The following is an 18,920-nucleotide window of genomic DNA, read 5'->3' as shown; positions in this document are numbered from 1 at the left end:
CTACTGTTAGGCACATTTCACATCAGTGTCAGGCAGTGTTAGCTTAAAAATGCTGTGGCAATATACAGTATGTGCAATTGATCTGGAGGATAGAAGCCAATGTAAGCCATCCATCAGCCATCATCTATGATTCAGATGTGCTGTGACATGCCCACATCTTTAACTGTCAATTCATGTACTTTATTGCAACTGCTTCTTTCCTTTGTCATTTAGTTTATGCTACGAGGCTAAGCTGTATCTCGTTTTTTTTTTCTGGTCGAGATGTTTTTGAAAGCATGCTGTTTTGCCTTTGTCCAAGCACAATCTATCGTTTGTGCGCCCAAGTTGTACACAGTGGTTTCACAAGAAAAGGAAACTGTATCAAACGACCAGCAGTGCATCGAACCAACAGTCTATTTATTGGTTGATCTATTTGAACAATGTCTGCATCCAGAGACTGTAATACAGTAGAGCATATTTGCCCTTTTCTATAATATTTATCTTGCTTAACGCTCAAACAATCACGCGCCAAGAGCAATCACAGTATCATATATTTTATAGGTCAGGCCCATATGCAATGATCAAGGGCACCACCAGAGTAGATCATAAGAGAGGATGTCATTAATTGTTTTTCTTCCCTATTGAACTACTGTCATGACAATTTGCCCTTTATAAAATTACAACTTGAAAATAAAGTCATCAAAATATGCAAAGCAATCCAATGGCCAAAGGAGCAAATTGTCCACAGAGCGTTTCACAAGGTTTATTTTTCTATGTTTTTGCAAACGAACAAAAGGATGAAAATGGTAAATTGTTGCCTCTCCTCCTTTGTCTCTCTTGCCCTGGTAAAAAAAAAAAAACCTGACCCTTCCCAGCGCCTATATAGTGCCCAATATCTTCAAAACACAAGCATCTACATGATGAATTTAACTTAAACTGATTATAAAACATTTGAAATAAACTAACATAATCATAATATTTAATACTAAACAAAATAAATAAAATTAATGTTTTTATTCTTAAATCTTTCTATTGAATAGCTCCAACAGCTACATTTTCAAGCAAGGGGATTTGAGTTGCAACCTAAGTGGGCACACACCTGCCTGTATAAGCTCCAACCTACTCACTCATAAATGCTTATGGCTCTCAGCTGAGCAATGGGATGCTTTTAAAAGCCTGCAGAAAGAAGCAGGATGTGGGATGTGGTCGCTATTATGAATTACATTTTGGTTTGTTATGTTTTAATAGCAACACACTTGATTTCCCTAGTGCGTAATCTATATTAAGTATTTTCCTTTAAAATTGTTTACACAGCTGTATGCGGTACTGTTATTTATGGAAAATTATTTTAGTATGCTTCAGAATCCATTCTACCAAGACACAGTGTAATGTGTTATATTTAATTATTTATTTATTTTAGTATTTTTAACCCTTTACAATGAGGTCTAAAAAAGATATTTGCAAGATGGATACATATGGTATATGTGCAAACACACATACCCATGGATTGCCAAAGGCCCCACTAGACGATCAGACAAACAGGCGATACTTTACTTTTCTACATTAAAGAGCACCTGTTGTGCTTTTTCATCTTTTCTGACCTATACATGCTGTTATAATGTTATACAATAATGCTAAATGATAGCAAAGTGTCAGTTAATGACATACATGCATTTTAACTTTGTTTAACTTCTACACAATAGATAAGAATGTACCATCTTCGTCGGTGCGGCAGATCAGGGGCTCGCTCTCTGGGCCTGGCCCGATCACGGTCAGGGCAGACACAGTGATGCGATACTGGGTCCACTTCTCCAAGCGCTGCAGCAGGGTCTGCTCTTCAGTGGCAGGGACATCCTCGCTGGGCTCCCCATGGTCGCTGCCCCCCTCAGGCGGGCTCAGCACCTGGTAGTTCACCCTGTAGCCCACCAGGACACCGTTCTGACTGCTCAGAGGCGGGGCGCGCCAACTTACCAGCAGGGAGGTGGATCTGCTGCTGCTGCACTTAATGTCTTGAGGGGGGGCTGAGGGCTCTGGTGAGGTGGAGAGTACAGGTAGGAAGGGGTCGAGGACCAGGGAGATGGGGAAGGGGGAAAGGAGGAAGGGTTGAAAGCAAAAAATAAAAAAGATGGGAGAGATATAGAAAATGATAAACCAATAAAAAAATAAAACTATGAAAATAATTCAAATAAAAAAATTGCAAAACAAATATGGAGGTAAAATATGTCCTGATAAAAAAATTAAAAAACATCAAGCAAATGTCAACATAAGAGGCACAAATGGACAATGCACAAGCTAATGAACCAAGATGGCTAACTTTGAGAAATACCTTCTGGACATCCAGACTTTTGCAGTTTAAAAGTATTCATTATTTTGTTCTGTTCTGCGCATTAAGAGTTATACAAATCTTCAAGCTGTTAACGTTTTTGCTCCATCAGTCAGATATTACCGCTACTGTGGAAATCTACTTAGCAGTGTGTGACTTATCAAGAAATATTTGACAGACAAAAAAGTTATTCATACTGGTGCAACAATATAATGATCTCCAGGCCTTTATAACAGAATCCATTTGTTCTACCGAGTTTAAGCCTGTTTTTTATAGCTGAGATACTTTGTTATCCAATATCACTAGTTTCACTGTTCAGTGCCAGGTGGACAGGAATGGATATGCTTTGTATCCATTGTGCATTTTATTTTTGGCACTGGGCTGAGGCTTAAGTGCCTAACAACTAACAATCAGGTAAACATGGCAGTCGTGAGCTCTTAACCCCTAATTTCCCCTTCAGAGTCTCGCAATTATTGCAGCCACTAAGGCACTCAGCTGTTCACAGATTTAAAAACATAATGTCATGTCAATAAAGCTAAAAAAAAAAAAAATGCCCAGAGTTAATGTTCATTGGTTCAACTATAAATATTTCTGACAGCCGCTGTCTCTAACCTTGAATCGGCATGAATAAACAATCCATTAAAAATTATTTATGATATTTTTTTTTACTTTCAGGCAAATTAGCGTAGTCCAATTTTTTTTCTTAAGTATAAACTAGTTTTTAGGCTGTGTAGTCTGTCCTTTTTTAATGTGTAACAGTGCAAATAAAAGCGTTCAAACACAGTAGCTGTTATTTGTGTCTGAAGTGTTCTTCCAAAACATATTAGAAAACCTAAACATCTGTGAACTTTCTAAATCAAATTCAATGCCTCTCTTTTAATCTGTGCCAAGCTCTTACACAGCTTGCACTTTATCCAGAGAGTGGTGCTGTGCAAGGAGCGATAAAATGTTTCACTTCTCATCCAGACTTTGGTATTATACGGATAAAAGGACATGTATGAAAATATTGCTATCCAAGGAGTGTCTCCCCTCTATTCCCTATGATGTTTCTTGTGTCGATTATTCCCTGCATCTTGGTGTGACAAACCCACTTCATTATTACAGTCTGTTATGTTGTTGTTATGTAAGGTAAAGCACAATAAACAAACAAAAAAGATGAGATACCATAGGTGAAAAGATGCACATCAACCTAAAAAAAAGAACTCAAACGAAACCCATGGAAACAAGCAGCATGTTCTCATTCCAAAAGGAGGACATACATTATGAACTGAAGGAGGGAACTAGTGAATGGATGTCTCCTTAACCCAGGTGACTCGAAAAATAAATAACCACAACAACAGGTAAGGTTTTAAATGACAACTCAGGAGAAAACATGAAAAAAACTGGATACTGAGCATAAACAGAAAACAAGAACGTTTAACTTCTTTAAAAAAAACAGACAAACAAAAATAAATCAAAAGCATTGATTGCATCATACGTACCTGACTCCCACACATACTACATTTTGGAGACTTTCTTACCACCAGCACCTGACTACAGAGCGTGCGTACTGCAGTGAACTGCAACCCTTTCCCTCTTAAAGAGCCTGTGTGAAATTTGGAAGTTTTTGAATCAGAACAACCTTCAATTTAGGCTTGTATTGAGAGTTCGTTTGGACCCCATTGTGGGCTTATTGTGAGGGAGAGAGTTGGCTCTGTGCTGTAGGCAGGGCTGTTTGATACTCTTTTATTTTTGGGCCGGAGGGTCCACAAGACTGTGAGAGGGGAAGCCATTTGGGGGAACACTCCCTCCCACAATATTCTGTTCTGCAGCACTTGGTAATGTACATACAAACATCCATTCCTTGTTAACCATTATTTCAAATGAATCTCATTTCATAGCCCTGTGCCGTTGCATTTCCGACAAGCATATTGCCATCTCCAGAATGCAAAGACACAAGAATAGAAGAAGCAAGCATAAAGCTTGTACTGCTGAATTCATGCAAGTTTAATGATAGTGTTCTGACTGAAGTGTCACTTAGGGGAGAGCAAATTCAAAAAGTGAAAATAAAGGGTTTTATCAGAAAGGCCTCCTACCAGTGAAGACTGGATGTTCCAGCACACAACAAATAGGACAGGACTTCAGCCACAGTTCCCAAACCCTCCTCTGTGTCCAATGGGCTTATTTACTTACGGTCTTACTGGATTTTGAGCTTTTCAGCTGCTTCCCTCCGCTCATATTGTATTTGCAAACTCTCCACGTCAAGAATGATTGCTCAGTTCTCAATCTTTGTGGCACAGAAAAAGGCTGTGAATCTGACGGGGCCAGTCTATCACAGTGCACAGGCATCCTCATGCCTGATAAAGGTTTAAGACTAGCTAGGGCACAACTTTAATAAAGTGCATATCCCATGAAGGCCAGTGGTAGGATTATGTATAGTAGAACTTTACAACCACAAAAGAAGAAACCCAGCTAATGCTCCACTTGAGGTTCTTTTGAAGTGTCCTTGAAAGAGTTTTGTAAATGCTATTTGAGAAATAATTAGTCATGTCTGCATTCATACTCTCTCCTCTATGACTTTTAAGTCTCTTGTGATATGACTAAAAGCTCTGGGTATAAAGTCTGCAATGTCAAGAACTGGTGGCATATCTAATCAGTATGACTACCTTCAGATTCAAATGTATTTAGTGCAACATATCACATTAATTACACATATTATTGCTAAATTTAGCTACATAGGTCACTACTCACTGCCAGATTGCTAATGCTTTTGGTATCAGAGTATAAGCACATGTTTGCATTTTAATTGTATTTTAATCAAAGGCCTGGAAAGACAGGATGTTAATATGTGTAGATCATTATTGAATTAATCCCCCCTGATGCCAAATGGCCATGCTGTGCCTCACACACATATTCTAATATATCTCAATTCTATCCTGCAATTACAGTAAGTGTGGGGGCTAAACTGCTGGTTTGGCTAAATACAGCGGATTAATAATCTGCCACTTTAATTTGAGGGATAGCACTTGACCGACAACTAGCAGGTTCTAGGTATAATCTAAGTGTGCGACAAAGCCTGACAATCAAGGGGCCTGGCTCATGAATTATGACACTATGAAATGAGATCTAGCACTCTGTGGGCCTCTAGTCCCCCAACACTCCCAGGGTCCATCTTAGGTCATGTTAACATGCCTGGCAACTGGCTGACAGCAAGACCAATGCTGGGAGTCTTCCTGGCTCTCGGGTTGTGGACACACTCCGGCCACGTCTGAACGGTCTCACAAAAATGGTCTCACAACCTCGCCTGACTGTGGCAGAATACCCCAAGAGGCCTTGCTTCTGAATGAGGGCTACTGTTGCCAGTAACATCTCGTGTATTTCAGTCAGCTGTCATATTGACCAAAAAAATCCAATCAAACGACCATGGCAAAATTTGATTTGGGAAATGACTGGGCGTCAGTCAAAATTGAGAGAAAATCAGGATGGGGATCAGGAGAATTGTTATTATTTTCCTTTTTTTCTTTTTCAGTGACTTCTCACGAGTTATTGGCAAAGTGGTCCCCATGACAAAAGGCCATGGTAATGCTGCCTGGACTGAGCAGAAATTTCAACAATCTGCTTAACAGTTTATACAACAAATAAAGAGAAGCAAACAGGATATCAACTTTGTCTGTCTTTCTTTTTACTTAGTGGTAAAGGGTTTCAGTCTGCCAGACAATGCATTTGGTTCATACCCAGGTTGAAATGGCTCTTTGGGCTGTGAATAGAGCATGGCACTACAAATGCCAAAAGTCAATGAAGCGATACTAAAACAGTATGCAGTCATTGCTCTATAATGTGTTTCGGATAAGAGAGCCCTACAGGCATTAGCCAAATGCAATATTATGTTACTATAGTGTATTTTCTATTGTGGCTTTTTGTTACAGTTGATCTTTCCATAACATGTCATAGAACTTCAAACATAACTGTCGGCACAGGTAGTTTAGCTAAGTATGTGGGGCGCAATTCTTTGCGTAACACCATAAGTCTCTGGAATCTTGTACTCATGCGATATTTGGTTTCAGTTAGTGTGAAACTGCAATAGGTAGTCATTCAACAATTGTGCCTGTTAAACATAGCGGAACCTGAGGCCATTGTGTTTCTGTGTTCTTGTGTGTTCATGAGTAGCCTATGTACTCCTTGTTAGTAAAATAGGCAAGTTTAACAGGTCATTTATGTGTTGCGTGTAAGGACTGCATAATCTATCCTTCCAATTATCTGTTGGTGTCTCAGAGGAACACTGCAAACAAATAGAATTGTAGTTATTGTAAATGTTTTGATTAATTGCAATGACAGGTCTTTGAGAAAGGTTATGGCAGACTGAATCCCCGAACCACACAATCACTTACCTCAAAGCATCCATCAGAGCAAGGTATTTATTGAGATGTGTTGTGGGAAAGCTTTTGCTTTGTCTGACTTAGTCTGGGAATTTTTGACTTTCAACAGTGAGAAACCAATGGATGGACAATATTTCTGACTTGCCTGAGCAGGGACTCTTGATAAAAGCATTCAGAAAAATATACTGTATTAAAAAAGACAGAACATTAAGGCCTAAGGTGAAACCATACATACACATGATTAACCTTAAAATGACAGCCAGAGATTATTTGATCTTCACTTAATGTAAATGAGCACTTATCTGGGACACAGTATTTACAAAGTTGAATACTGCTCCAAACATAAATCGGCGCTCATTTATAGGACAGTATTATGAAATGTTTGCAGATGTCCCTATCAACCAAAAATTACTATTTCCATCCACTCTAATTGTGTGTACCCGGCATTTGAAATGAAGAGTCCCTTATTCCAAACAAATACTAGATAAAAGCCCATCAGTTAGAATTATTTTTACCTCTATTTGCTCAATGGCAATGGTATGTCAGTATGTACTGTTTGTGCGGACCTGCTGCGCTGTAGTTTCTTGTGTCTGTGGTAGACTTGGGTTCATTAAAGAATGCAAGTGAGAATGGCTGCAAGCTACTGTTTGGATGTCAACCCAATATTATTTTTTGATAACCCAGAGTAGAATAAATTAATGAATCAATATTATAACAATATTCATAAAAGGAAAATACTTTCAAAAGACTCAACGTAAAAGGAAGAGGACACAAAGTGAGCAAGGCGATGTCAAACCATTCCAAGAAGAGTTTTAGTTCCATTGCACAGGGGGACACGTGTAAACGAAATAAACAGAGCTGGTGTGTGGTGTGATGTGAGAGAAAGAGAGGAGTGTATCCAATCTAAATCAGCTACCAGTATAGCGATCAAGAAAGAAAATGCAAAAACAGGTAAGGAAATCACAAACACACATCGACAAGGTGAAGATGTGCACAGACACTCAAAGAGACGCCAAGACAAGAATGGGGGCTGGATGAACATAAAGTATTGTCATGCCTGGACTGATCAAAGATCAACAGTGCAGTGGTTTTCAACAGCACCACCAATAGGTAGGAGTGAACATCACATGCAACTGTCACTCTCGTCAGTGACTCTGTCGGCAGAAACAAAAATAAGAAGTGTGAAGTGGGTGTTCCAAAGCCCCCACAGCCCAGATGTGGGGATACAGCCAACAAGTTGCACTGGTAGAAACAGAAAAATGTGTTAAAAGAAGTCGACTCACACCACCATGGCTCTCCTATGTCCCAGTACATGTGTTCTGGTTTAAATCTTACACAATCTTATTAGGATCTATTAAAAACCAAAAGTAGCCCATATTTACCCTTTTCTTTGTCTGTGATTTTCTAAATTCTGTATGATCAGAATCCAAACTAACTTCCTCAGATTGACCTATAATCCCCCGTCTACCTTCTTTACCATTAATCTATTAAATGTCAATATACAACATCGTTTGCAATCTTTGTGTGATGTGTGCATCTAAAATACATGAATTTCATACCCTGTCAACCCAGCCCTTGAGCTGGAATTGGATATTTGATTGGATAAGCTGTGTGTATTTTATTTTTCTAGAGCCTGCCTGACTGTGAGCTATGATATCATTCCTGTTATTTTTAGCTGAGTGGTTTAAGTAATTCAGTTGTGTTCCTGCAATCTGGAAATAAAATAATCCGTTCAGACCTGATTCACTGGAATACATTCAGGGGGTAAGGCATGGGTGTACTTTTGGTGACTGCTGATAGGGTTTTGTCTTTTCTCTTTAATAACTAATTTTACCCACATTTCCCATCCCCGACATAGAGTAAATACAGTTCATATGAGAGCCTTGGTGGTTGTAGAGGAGAACTGACATTGTGTGTGTCCCTGTCATGTGGAAGAAAGTGCACTTGCTGTTGACAAAGGAAAAGCAAATACAAACAAAAGTGAAAGGGAAATAAAGAAACTCCCTAAATAGTCAGTCCATGAAGACTTGAGCAAAGACAAAAAAAAGATCATTCTAAACTAAGCTACACCACACCAAGTGTCAAACAACTTGGTGAAGTGGAGCTTGATCTCAACTCTCCAAAAAACACTGTAAATGTAACTTTACATGGGGGTAGAAAATACAAAACCCAAATTGTTACAATGAGGTTAACAGAATAAAGATCAGATGCAAAAATGTCAAACCACATGTTTCAGAGAAACTTCAACAACACATGAGTTACGTCTGTATGTCCTGTAGTTAATCATTTCTGAATCAGCTTTGAACCCTGAACATGTCTGAGACAAGTCATAGTTCAAATTTGATGTTTTCAATCTCCAGTCAAAAGGAAGGAAGGAACCGGATTATCATTTAACTGCTTCATTGGGGAAAAAAAACAGAAGGGAAGACTGAATAAAAGGCTACATACTGGCTTGCAAGGTCTTCTGAGCTATGTCATTGGTGAAGGCTCCGATGCCTTTGTTAGAGATGGCTGCCAGGGAGAAGCGGTAATCTGTGTTCGGGCGGAGACCTTCCACCACATATGAAGATGTGGGTCCAAATGTTTTCTTCATCTGTTGAGTAAAGTTATTGAAAAAAGGTTTGACTTAAAATGGTTGTACAGAAATGTAGCTTGGGAGAGGACGTACACTTATCACTATATCAGTCCAAAATGCACTGCCATTTGAAATGAAAGAGTGAAATGAATACCTGGGTGCCAAAACTGCCTTCCATGTAACGAAGTTCATAATTTATAATTCCTTCTTTCTCATAGGCAGATTCCCAGGTCAGTTCAATGCTGGTGTCACCCACAGCCCCAACCCGAAATTTGGAAGGCTGACCTGGAACTGAAGAAGACATTATAACACATTATTGAAGGAAATGTTGATACAAATAAGTAAAGAAATGGAACTTCATTTTATACATATGGGAGGGGTACAATCTAACTACCATTTGAAACAAAGTGTTAAGAATGTGTCTAGTTTTTCTTCTTCCTGTTCAGGGATTTATTATCTTCTTATTTTGCATGCACACTAACATGATGAACACTATGATATTTGTCACAAAATTGTATAATGATGATGAAACTATAAAATGTGTCGCAATTACAGTAAAGTACACACGTTTTTTTCCCCAGTGGCAAGGTATATGCAATATGTGGGGCCTGTGAAGTTGGAAGTGCCTCCATGGTGTAGCAAGGCTTGACTGATTTTGAGTGAGGCTGATCCTGTTAGTTCTTTCTCAGATTTGTCTGTTTCTTTTCAGGCTGCCATGATCAAACAGAATTTTTTCATCATTTGCAGAGGCCACATATGTGTGGGTGAACCTTGCACAGCAGGAGAGGAACCTGTCTATTTGGCATCAGACACAGTCTCAGAATGTGTCACTGCTGTTGCAAAATAAGAGGCTGAAGACGTTTTTCAGTAGTTGTCAAAAGCCTTATCTTTAAGAATAAGGCTGGAGAACAGGCGTAAGTAGCATTTACTGGATTGCTGAACAACTTTTACCTAACAACTCGATTTCAACAATATTTGAATATTATACTGGTGCCCATTTTGCCATTAAATTGACAGACGGAGGTAAAGCATATTCTTAAGCTTTAACACCAGTGACCAAGGTAAGAAAATCAGTTGACCGATGCTTACCTCCTTGCAGAACTTTGACATGAATCGGCTCTGAGAAGGGTCCGTCTCCTACAGAGGTGAATGCGAGGACTTTGATTGTGTATGTTTCTTGAGGAACCAGGCTCTGGATAGTGGTGATGATACTGTCCTGGACATTATGGATCTGCCAGAGGCTCATGGGCTGGGAGTCGTCCATGGTGTAATAAACACGGTAGCCCTTGATTTGCCCATTGGGCTCCTCTGGCTCTTCCCAGCGAACCATCATGGTGTTCTGAGATATGATCTGGGCTTGGATATTTCTTGGTGGACTGGCAGGCGCCTGTTCACCGGTCCGGGTTTCTACCGGCTCGCTTGGAGGACCCTGGCCTATTGTGTTAACGGCCGAGACACGGATTTCATACTCTGTGTTGGGGTAGAGGCCACCGATGCTGTAACGCGTAGTGGTGATGTCATCCACTGTCTCATATTTGCTGTCTGGAGACTTGGCTTTATACTGGATGATATAGTAAGTCACTGGCTCTGGGTTGCCTGAGTCCCAGGTGATGGTCACACTGGTGGCAGTGGTTTCGGTAACCACAGGCGTACCTGGAGGCTTGGGAAGAGCTGTTATGGTGACCAACAAAAGGAAGGAAAGAAAAGGTAGTTGTTTATCATGACAGTGATTAAAGAACTTTGTAGCAAAAAAGAAAAAAAACAATCCGATCCCCATGAACATTATAATAATACAGATTGGAGTTTGGGTTTTGTTAAATTTCAGATTGAACTGACACCACAAACACCTTTCTTTACAAGCACAGGTATCTCTTACATTTGACAGTGATCTGCGCCACAGCTTCTATGATGCCGAGGCTACTCATGGCCACGCAGGTGTAGTTGGCTGACTCACGGACGCTGCTCAATTCAAGAACGTTCCTGCCCACCGGCATCTCATCCTCAGGCGTCAAGTCCTCCGAGCCGAGCATCCATTTGACGTAAGGCATGGGCGACCCCACCGCCACACACGTTATGTTCACACTGCCACCGGGCATGATCTCCTGACTCGTCGGTGGAATGGAGAAGCGAGGGGGCACACGCCGGACTGGGAGAAGGCATGAGGAAGAGGAGAGGATGACAAAAGAGGGCAAGGGAGTCAAAAAAAAGAGAAAGAAAGAGGTAACAAGAGAGGCCGATGAAAATGGACCCTTCTCAAGAAAAAAAATACTTAACACAAAAGGTTCAACATTGTAAAATGTGAACCGAAACACAATATAAAAGAAGTAGACTTTTCAAAACATAAAAAAATACAAATAATGAGAAGGAACTAAACTAACAGAACTGCTTCAACAACAATGTAGATTAACAATTAAGCAACGATTCATAGCAACAAGGTTCCATTGACCAATATTTGACCCATCACAGCACAATTAAAGACACAAAAATCTATTACGAGTTTCTCATCTTTGGACTGAACTGCTGACATATACTGTATACAACTGTAACATAATCTAATCACGGCATGTAAAGGTGTGTGGTAAAGGCCATGTGATAATGCTATCACAAATGGCCAACATGGCAACCTGGAACTTCCTGTCCTCTCAGGCACTCATTGCAAGCTGGAAGTGGGCCATTACAGGCTTCTCCCACAGCACAGGAAGTGTAGGGTTACTGGGCTATTGGCCATCTCTACAAGGTCTCTCAACACATTCTAACATATATTGGTACTTTATACCTTACTCTTCTACCTAGATAACTTAAAGATGAGAAACTTTAATCAGATTTTTGTGGTTTAGGGTAGATCCACTGGACAAAGCCTTATTAAGATCTGACACGGTTCCATTGATAGATGCAGCTATCAGTTCCACAGACAACATGCATAAATAGACCGAGGTAAATTAAGGAGTAAATGATAACAAAATCAGATATAGTTGAGATAAATGCATAGAGGAATATAACTGAAGGTTCGCTAGCATGCCCAGACAAAAGACGATTGGAGAGGAAAGAAGAAATACAAGATAGAGGGTAAAGCATCTGAGGAGAGAATAGAAAGAAAGGGAACAGGTAAGCAAAGTGACAGAGGTAGAAATAAAGAGGGGAAGGTTTGGAGGAGGGTGAAGGGGGGAGGGGGGAGTAACCCGCTTCAATGCTGTGTAAACTTTGTTTTTCTCCAGCAAATGTGACAAAATGTGATTGTGGCACATTGTCACATCGCAGTCCCAGTTAACACAAAATAAGTATTGAGCAACAAGGTGTGTGTCTAGAGATACATAGGAAGAGAACTATACTAGTAGTTGGTAGAGAGGCGACTATCACAGAGAAGAACTGGATCAACAGGGAGTAGAAATCCAGAGAACAAGAACAAGAGATAGAGGGGGTAGATGAATAAGGGCAGAATGACAGCTAAGAGTGGGAGACAGGAAGGAGCTTACAACTCATGGATAGGTGTTGAGTGGAAGGAGTTTGATAATGAGTCTGAGACGCAGAGGAAGGCTGTGAAAGGTACTGTGTGCTCGCATGTGTGTACGTCTATATACACAGATGTATATTTGGCGCTGGAGTGGAGGCATGAGTGTGCGTGTGTACAGTATGCAAGAGTTAGAGAGCAAAGGAATATGAGTTAGCAAAAACACTGTGTGTCCATGAGAGGCATCCCAGCAAGCACTTGACAAATAGTTTCATGCAACACTAAATGAGCAAAATTCTGTGGGTGGTTTATCTAACGCAGGGTTGTCCTTGACTATGCAAAAAAATAAAAAGTGACATTGCTATGCATTTTGACTGCTAAGCCAAGCTGAGTTGGATAATTGCCCATATTGCTTTTAGGCTGAACACTAAACTTCCAACATACCATCATTTGACAAGAGAACATATACTGTATAATATGATGGTTAGGTACGCACTTAGTATGTTGAGCCAGGGATAACCTTGTTGTTTGTACACTAAAACTTAACATTAAGACATCTTTAAACCTAGTTTTAACAAAATGCTGGAAATACTTGAATTAACCAAAATGATACAGGCAACAGCTAGGCTATGGGATACTACAGGTGTCTGGGAATTCCATGTTTCACCCTATTATGAACAGTTCTTTAACACCAGCACACCAAAGTATCGACATATCATTTAATATCAAAATGTTTGTTGGGATGCATAGAAGGTCAAAGATAGAGAAGCAAGGTAGTTCAGATGTAGAAGTAAAATATGATGAACTATATGGAAGAGCTGACTCAGAGACAGACAGATAGACAAGACGGAAAAGACAGGGACTAGAGACAAGACACAATGCAGAACAAAACAGACTCAAGCAGCAAGACAGCAGACAAGAAGACAAACAGTGACGAATGGGCACGCAGACATACTGTACAGTACGCAGAGGAGAAGGGGAGGGGGTTGGGTTGTTGGAGAAAGGAAGGAAGGAGGAGGAGCAGGAGGAGGGCATAAGTGGGGGGATAGAGTAAGGAGACTGTGATTCCAAATCAAGACAAAACAAAAGAAGAAAAAAAGACCATGGCTCAAAGTTGGTTTGGAGGTCTCACACACTGGGGCTTAAAATCAAGAATAAACTACACATTCCCACTTCCCTGCCTCAAACAGGGCAACTTAATGCAAATATAACTTGGGATGTTTTAGATTGTGTAGGTGTGAGGTGTGTGTGGGCCAGGGGATGGGGATTCAGGGGAGAGACTGAGGGGCATCACGGATAGGTAGCATTCCAAAATACACTGTGTCGATCCAAATGGGATTCATATGATCGTTGCATGGGACAGCTTGACTTTTCAAACAAACTAAAGCCACAAATATCACCTACACACACTCTGACATTTACTGACCTGAACACCGAAATAATCACTAAAATGTACATTCACTATATTCACATGTAGTCTGTAAGGGCCAGGCATGTTAGTAAATAAAAGCAAGCTAGCATTATGGGCAAAGTCCAAATGGTGGAAACACATGTACTGTTACTGGCTTTTAACAGCCGGGCCATATTTAGTAATAGAAAATAAAGCATTCTGCTTTGCGTGTTGAAAGATGTCTAACATTAACATTAAAGAATGGAATCAAACATGTATGGACCAAATGCAGCCAATGTTGGGCTTTTGATTAGCCCGCCACTGCATCCTCTCAGTCCTGTTATCCACTGTTAATGTTGACTATGTTACTACCTTGGGCAAGGCACGACCTAAACTTACAGGCAAAATATTAATCGCTGACCTTTGAGGAAATGCTCTGTAGTGGTTGACAAAATCACACACTGATTTGGCATTAAATGTAACTAGAAAAATGTGAGTATTTTTTCTTAAGCCAAAAAATGCTTTTTTACGTGGATCACAATCTAAAAAGCACCTGACTAAAAATGTTTTGCCTTTTCTCATCATGACTTGTTTTGGATAGTTGTTAAGTCCAAATGGGAGGTATTTAAGAATTATATGAACCGAAAATATAGTTCGGAATTCTAATTTGTCAAAAAAATGCCTAACCAAACAACAAAAGGTGAAAGGGCAGCCATTCCTCACACGGACATGCATGGGTATGGCTATGGCATGAGTGACATACAGGTGTGCCCCCATCCACCTGGGCAGACACCAGGGAACCAATATACCAATACCAATACAAATATGTCCCCCAAGCCCATCCAAGCATGCCATTCATTCCTTATAGCATTGTTCCAAACACACACGGACAAAATCAAATGAAAGGAGACAAACCAAACTGAACAAATCCACATAAAGGAACTAAGCCCGAACAGCATAGACAGTACCAGTGCAGCTGTATTCAACACAGAAGTATGCATCAATACTATTAGATGTTTTTCAGATATGATTTGTCTCTGGTTGAATGTTGCAGCCAATCCAAAAGAAGGGTGACAACTGGATATGGCGAACAGGTTCTATTTCTAAGGGGAAATGTGCAATCAAAATGTGTCTGATGGGTCCCTTCTCTCCATGGGGTTCAGTTCAGCCAATAGTACTGGAGCTGTAGTAGCTGAGAGCATGAGCTTTATCTACAATGTAGAGACTAACACCAGCCACCTGCCAAATGCTTGTAACTGTTGGCTGTGGCTGGCCTGTGACACCTGAAATAGACAAATCACTGAGCCGATACACAAAATGTCCTTGCATCAAGGCTTCATGGCAATGGGGGACTTTACAATGAATGATCGGTAATCAAACTACAATATGGAAACCGCAGACGATGGACAGTCAGGGGGAGAGTTTAGCCGTCACTAGCATGTACTGTGTGTCCAACACACAAATACATTTGGTCTCTGGTTATTACAAAAGATCAAGAGCTCAAGGTCAGTAAACACTACATTACTTAGTAGACACATTGGGGGAAAACAATAACTGTGTGTCTAATGTTAGTCTCACATGCAAGTGACTCATTGCATCAGCAATTATTAGCTAGACACAGTCCTGGATGAAATGGCTGAATGTTCAAGTTGACTGTGTTAGTTTGACATGGCAATGGTCAGCTAAGCTCTTAAAAGCTGTGTGTGTGTGTGTGTGTGTGTGTGGCACCTATCCTGTCCTATTCTATTTTAAAACATAGAGCCAGTAAAGCTAAAAAACTTTAAAAAAAATTAGAATCCCAATTGCATGGACAGGCTCCTCCTTCAGAAAGACCAGGAGCCCAGCCGGCCCATTTGGAATTGAGAGAAAATAAAACAAAAATATGCCTTCATTTGCTGCTAACATATAATCTGGTTTCAAGCCCCAATGTGGAGAAAAAGACAAGAAGCCTTACAGTGGACCAAGTGAGAAGCAGTCGAGAGAGAACGCCAGAGTACTGCATTAACTCTAAAAGTGGGCGGTGTTGTGGAAGGATTTGTGCCAAAAAAAACAGAGGTCAGAAGGTGGACATTATCGGCCATTTTGGTGAGGCAGTCTTTGCTACCCCAAAATGAAGGGGGAAGCCAAAATAATGTGCAGCCTTTAGTGTCACCTTGAAGCTGAGATTACACCCTCTTGCTGCCTGAGGACACAGGCGCAGTATGGAGATCCTTTAGTCACACTTGCTGGGTGAGGCCTACGGCATTTACATATAAGCCGCAGGGGTCGGCCTACATTAACATACTTTGACTGTGCCAGTGCAAAACAGTCACTATCGGGGGCTCATCAAAATGGAAATTATTATCTAAAGAAAACTGACAGGAATCATGGCAGGGGTATATAATAATAGCAAGCAGTGGATTGCGAGGATTAAAGAGTGTATCGCTTGTTTTGCTATTGACTTATAGGTAGATGACAAGCAGCCAAATGATAGTGCAAGCATGTCCCCTCGATGTGTCGATCCCTTCAGTAAATATTATCAGTTGGATTGAATAGGGGAGTGTGTTCATATCGAATCGAATAAAAAAGGTAGGAACAAATTGAATTTTTTTGAGAAAAACAAAATCACTTCTGATATCAACCAGAGGTTTTTTAGGGGGTGGCAATACACTTTAGGATTCCTTGAGACAAACATCTAATAGAGATGGCAGGATTTTTGCTTTGGCCATTGAGAACACAAGGTGTAATCTAGCTTTCTTTCCCAACGTTACACACAAATGCATAGCAGGACATGCAAGCACATTCAAAATCAGGCATATACCATTGTAGGAGGGCAAACATGCACATGCGTACACCACAGCACAGTCTTTCTGCATCAGTGTTCTTCTTACGACTTACAATTAGATATAAAGACCAGATAAAAGAGAATGTCACGTTTTTCCATTATTCTCCATCTTTTACAGTGGGATTTTGCCATGCTTTGTGGACACTATTATGTGGAGGGCAGATTATTGACTCAACTGTTACAATACCTCATAGAAAGTCTTTTGATAGCCAACTGATGCATTGGGGTGTTGAAATTGAAATCCTCATTTGTGTCTGGGATGACTGCTAGATCGGAAGGGATGATTATAATGCACTGTATATTTGTCTAATGACTTGTCTTGAGGAAAAAGGATGTGGCTGGTGCAAGATAACTGGGCCTGGAAATATAACAGCTACACACAGCATCTCCTAAAAAGACACAATGGCTGACAGGATTGGATGGAGATTGTCTTACTTACATTTTGGGGAATAGTGTGGCTTATAAACTCTTGACAAACAAAAAAGGCTCATGTGATACAATGAAAATAATCTTGTAACTAACTCTCCTATGGACGAACACAGGTATCCAAAGCATGGGAAATGCTAATTGGATTGCTGTTGGATCAGTAGTCCGTAGTCAATATGACTTACAGATACTGTACAGAGATCAGTCTCATACCCTCTGGAGATCAACACACTTAGACAGCCACACATTCAATACCCCAACTCTCTCAGAGGAGACTGATATGGATGGAAGGCTTTTATCTCTTCCTGCATAAATGATATGCCTGATCTAACCAGCCTTGTTGAGCCATATCGTATTATAACCCTCTCCAAAAGCAGTGATCGCTTTCCAAAAACATCTATTCATAATACTAAGGAAGCTGTCAAATGTATCTGATCAGTTGGATATGTTTTGGACCACCTGGTGCACATGCTGATCCTAAAATCTAGGTGGAAAAATCTTAAGGGATGACACCAAAGCCACTTGCAGTATAAATAAGTAAATGCTGATTGCATTTATCTCCAATTTGTGTAGCACTTTCTTCTCAGTATTGGTGTACAACTACAGTAATGATGCTTACAAAACAAATTACTGTGTGCCTTGTTATAGTCCAGTAGAGAATAGTTATTACTTTATTCATATTAACCTGGAAATCAATTGTATTTCTATTAGTGTTTTGATGTGTGTGAGGGAAGGAGGGCTTTTGAATAATACATTTTAATTTGAACGAGTTTCATGACTGTGAGGGAACACAAACAGCAGTTACTCGGAAGAAGAAAAAAAACTCAATCACATCTAGCTGCCGCCATTTGAAAATAAAAGTATCTTTGAGCGCCCGCTAAGATCAAATGTGATGTTGAAGTCATTATATTGCTATTGATCCACACGACACTGTAAATGTCATCCCTTAATGGCTGCCTGAAATCACCATGGAACCCAATCAGGTCTAATTTTTTCCAGTAATGGATCGCTATAAACAAGATGACAGGAACACTGGCTGTATACACACTTATTATTTCATTCGGCATTTGCATTTGCACTCCGAGAATCAAGAAGCAGAGCAGCATCATTTTGAAAAAAAGAAACACAAATCTCACAAACAAATGAACCACAACAAGACGAAAAGTAGGTTCAGGAACAGAAGTGAAACCAAAGGAAATCACACTAACACAACACCATAATCACAACACAAAGAAAGAACTAAATAAAGGAAAGCCAAAAAAGGGTTGTATCAGGGAAAACGCTTGTAGCAAAACCAAAGAAAGAGAAGGAAACAATTGAACATAACACAGGGAATGCAGAAAGAAAAAAATTCACGGCCAAAGGGATTTGTGCAGGCATGCAAGCGCAGTTACATTCTCCCATCATGCAACAGGTCCTGTTATTCACACGTGCTGGGTTTCCATGACAACACGTGCAAGAAAGCCTTTTGGTGCAGAAGCAATACCAAAGGATGCAAAACGAGAAAAGGCCCCACAATGCAAACATAAAAGTAATTAACAAGACCCGAGCTAATCGGGTTTGCTTTCATCATTTCTTCCTTGGAAATAAAGATACATTT

The 18,920-nt window shown here is 40.2% G+C and overlaps 1 protein-coding gene across 2 annotated transcripts in view; it reads right to left on the bottom strand.

Moving 5' to 3' along the window:
• ptprsa (protein tyrosine phosphatase receptor type Sa) overlaps nucleotides 1–18,920 on the bottom strand; it is a 165,871-nt gene that overhangs the window by 55,038 nt on the left and 91,913 nt on the right. For both annotated transcript variants that reach the window (XM_080032760.1, XM_080032761.1), the window contains exons 7-11: nucleotides 11,109–11,378; nucleotides 10,322–10,903; nucleotides 9,387–9,523; nucleotides 9,106–9,250; nucleotides 1,695–2,009 (exon numbers count right to left, since the gene is read on the bottom strand). In XM_080032760.1, coding sequence (XP_079888886.1) covers nucleotides 1,695–2,009; nucleotides 9,106–9,250; nucleotides 9,387–9,523; nucleotides 10,322–10,903; nucleotides 11,109–11,378 — 1,449 coding nt within the window. The remainder of the gene's footprint in view (nucleotides 1–1,694; nucleotides 2,010–9,105; nucleotides 9,251–9,386; nucleotides 9,524–10,321; nucleotides 10,904–11,108; nucleotides 11,379–18,920) is intronic.

Source organism: Ammodytes marinus (genome assembly GCF_949987685.1).
Source record: "Ammodytes marinus genome assembly, chromosome: 8".
NCBI lineage: Eukaryota > Metazoa > Chordata > Actinopteri > Uranoscopiformes > Ammodytidae > Ammodytes > Ammodytes marinus.
Note: the sequence above shows the minus strand (reverse complement) of the source record. Positions and strands in the feature narration are given on the sequence as shown.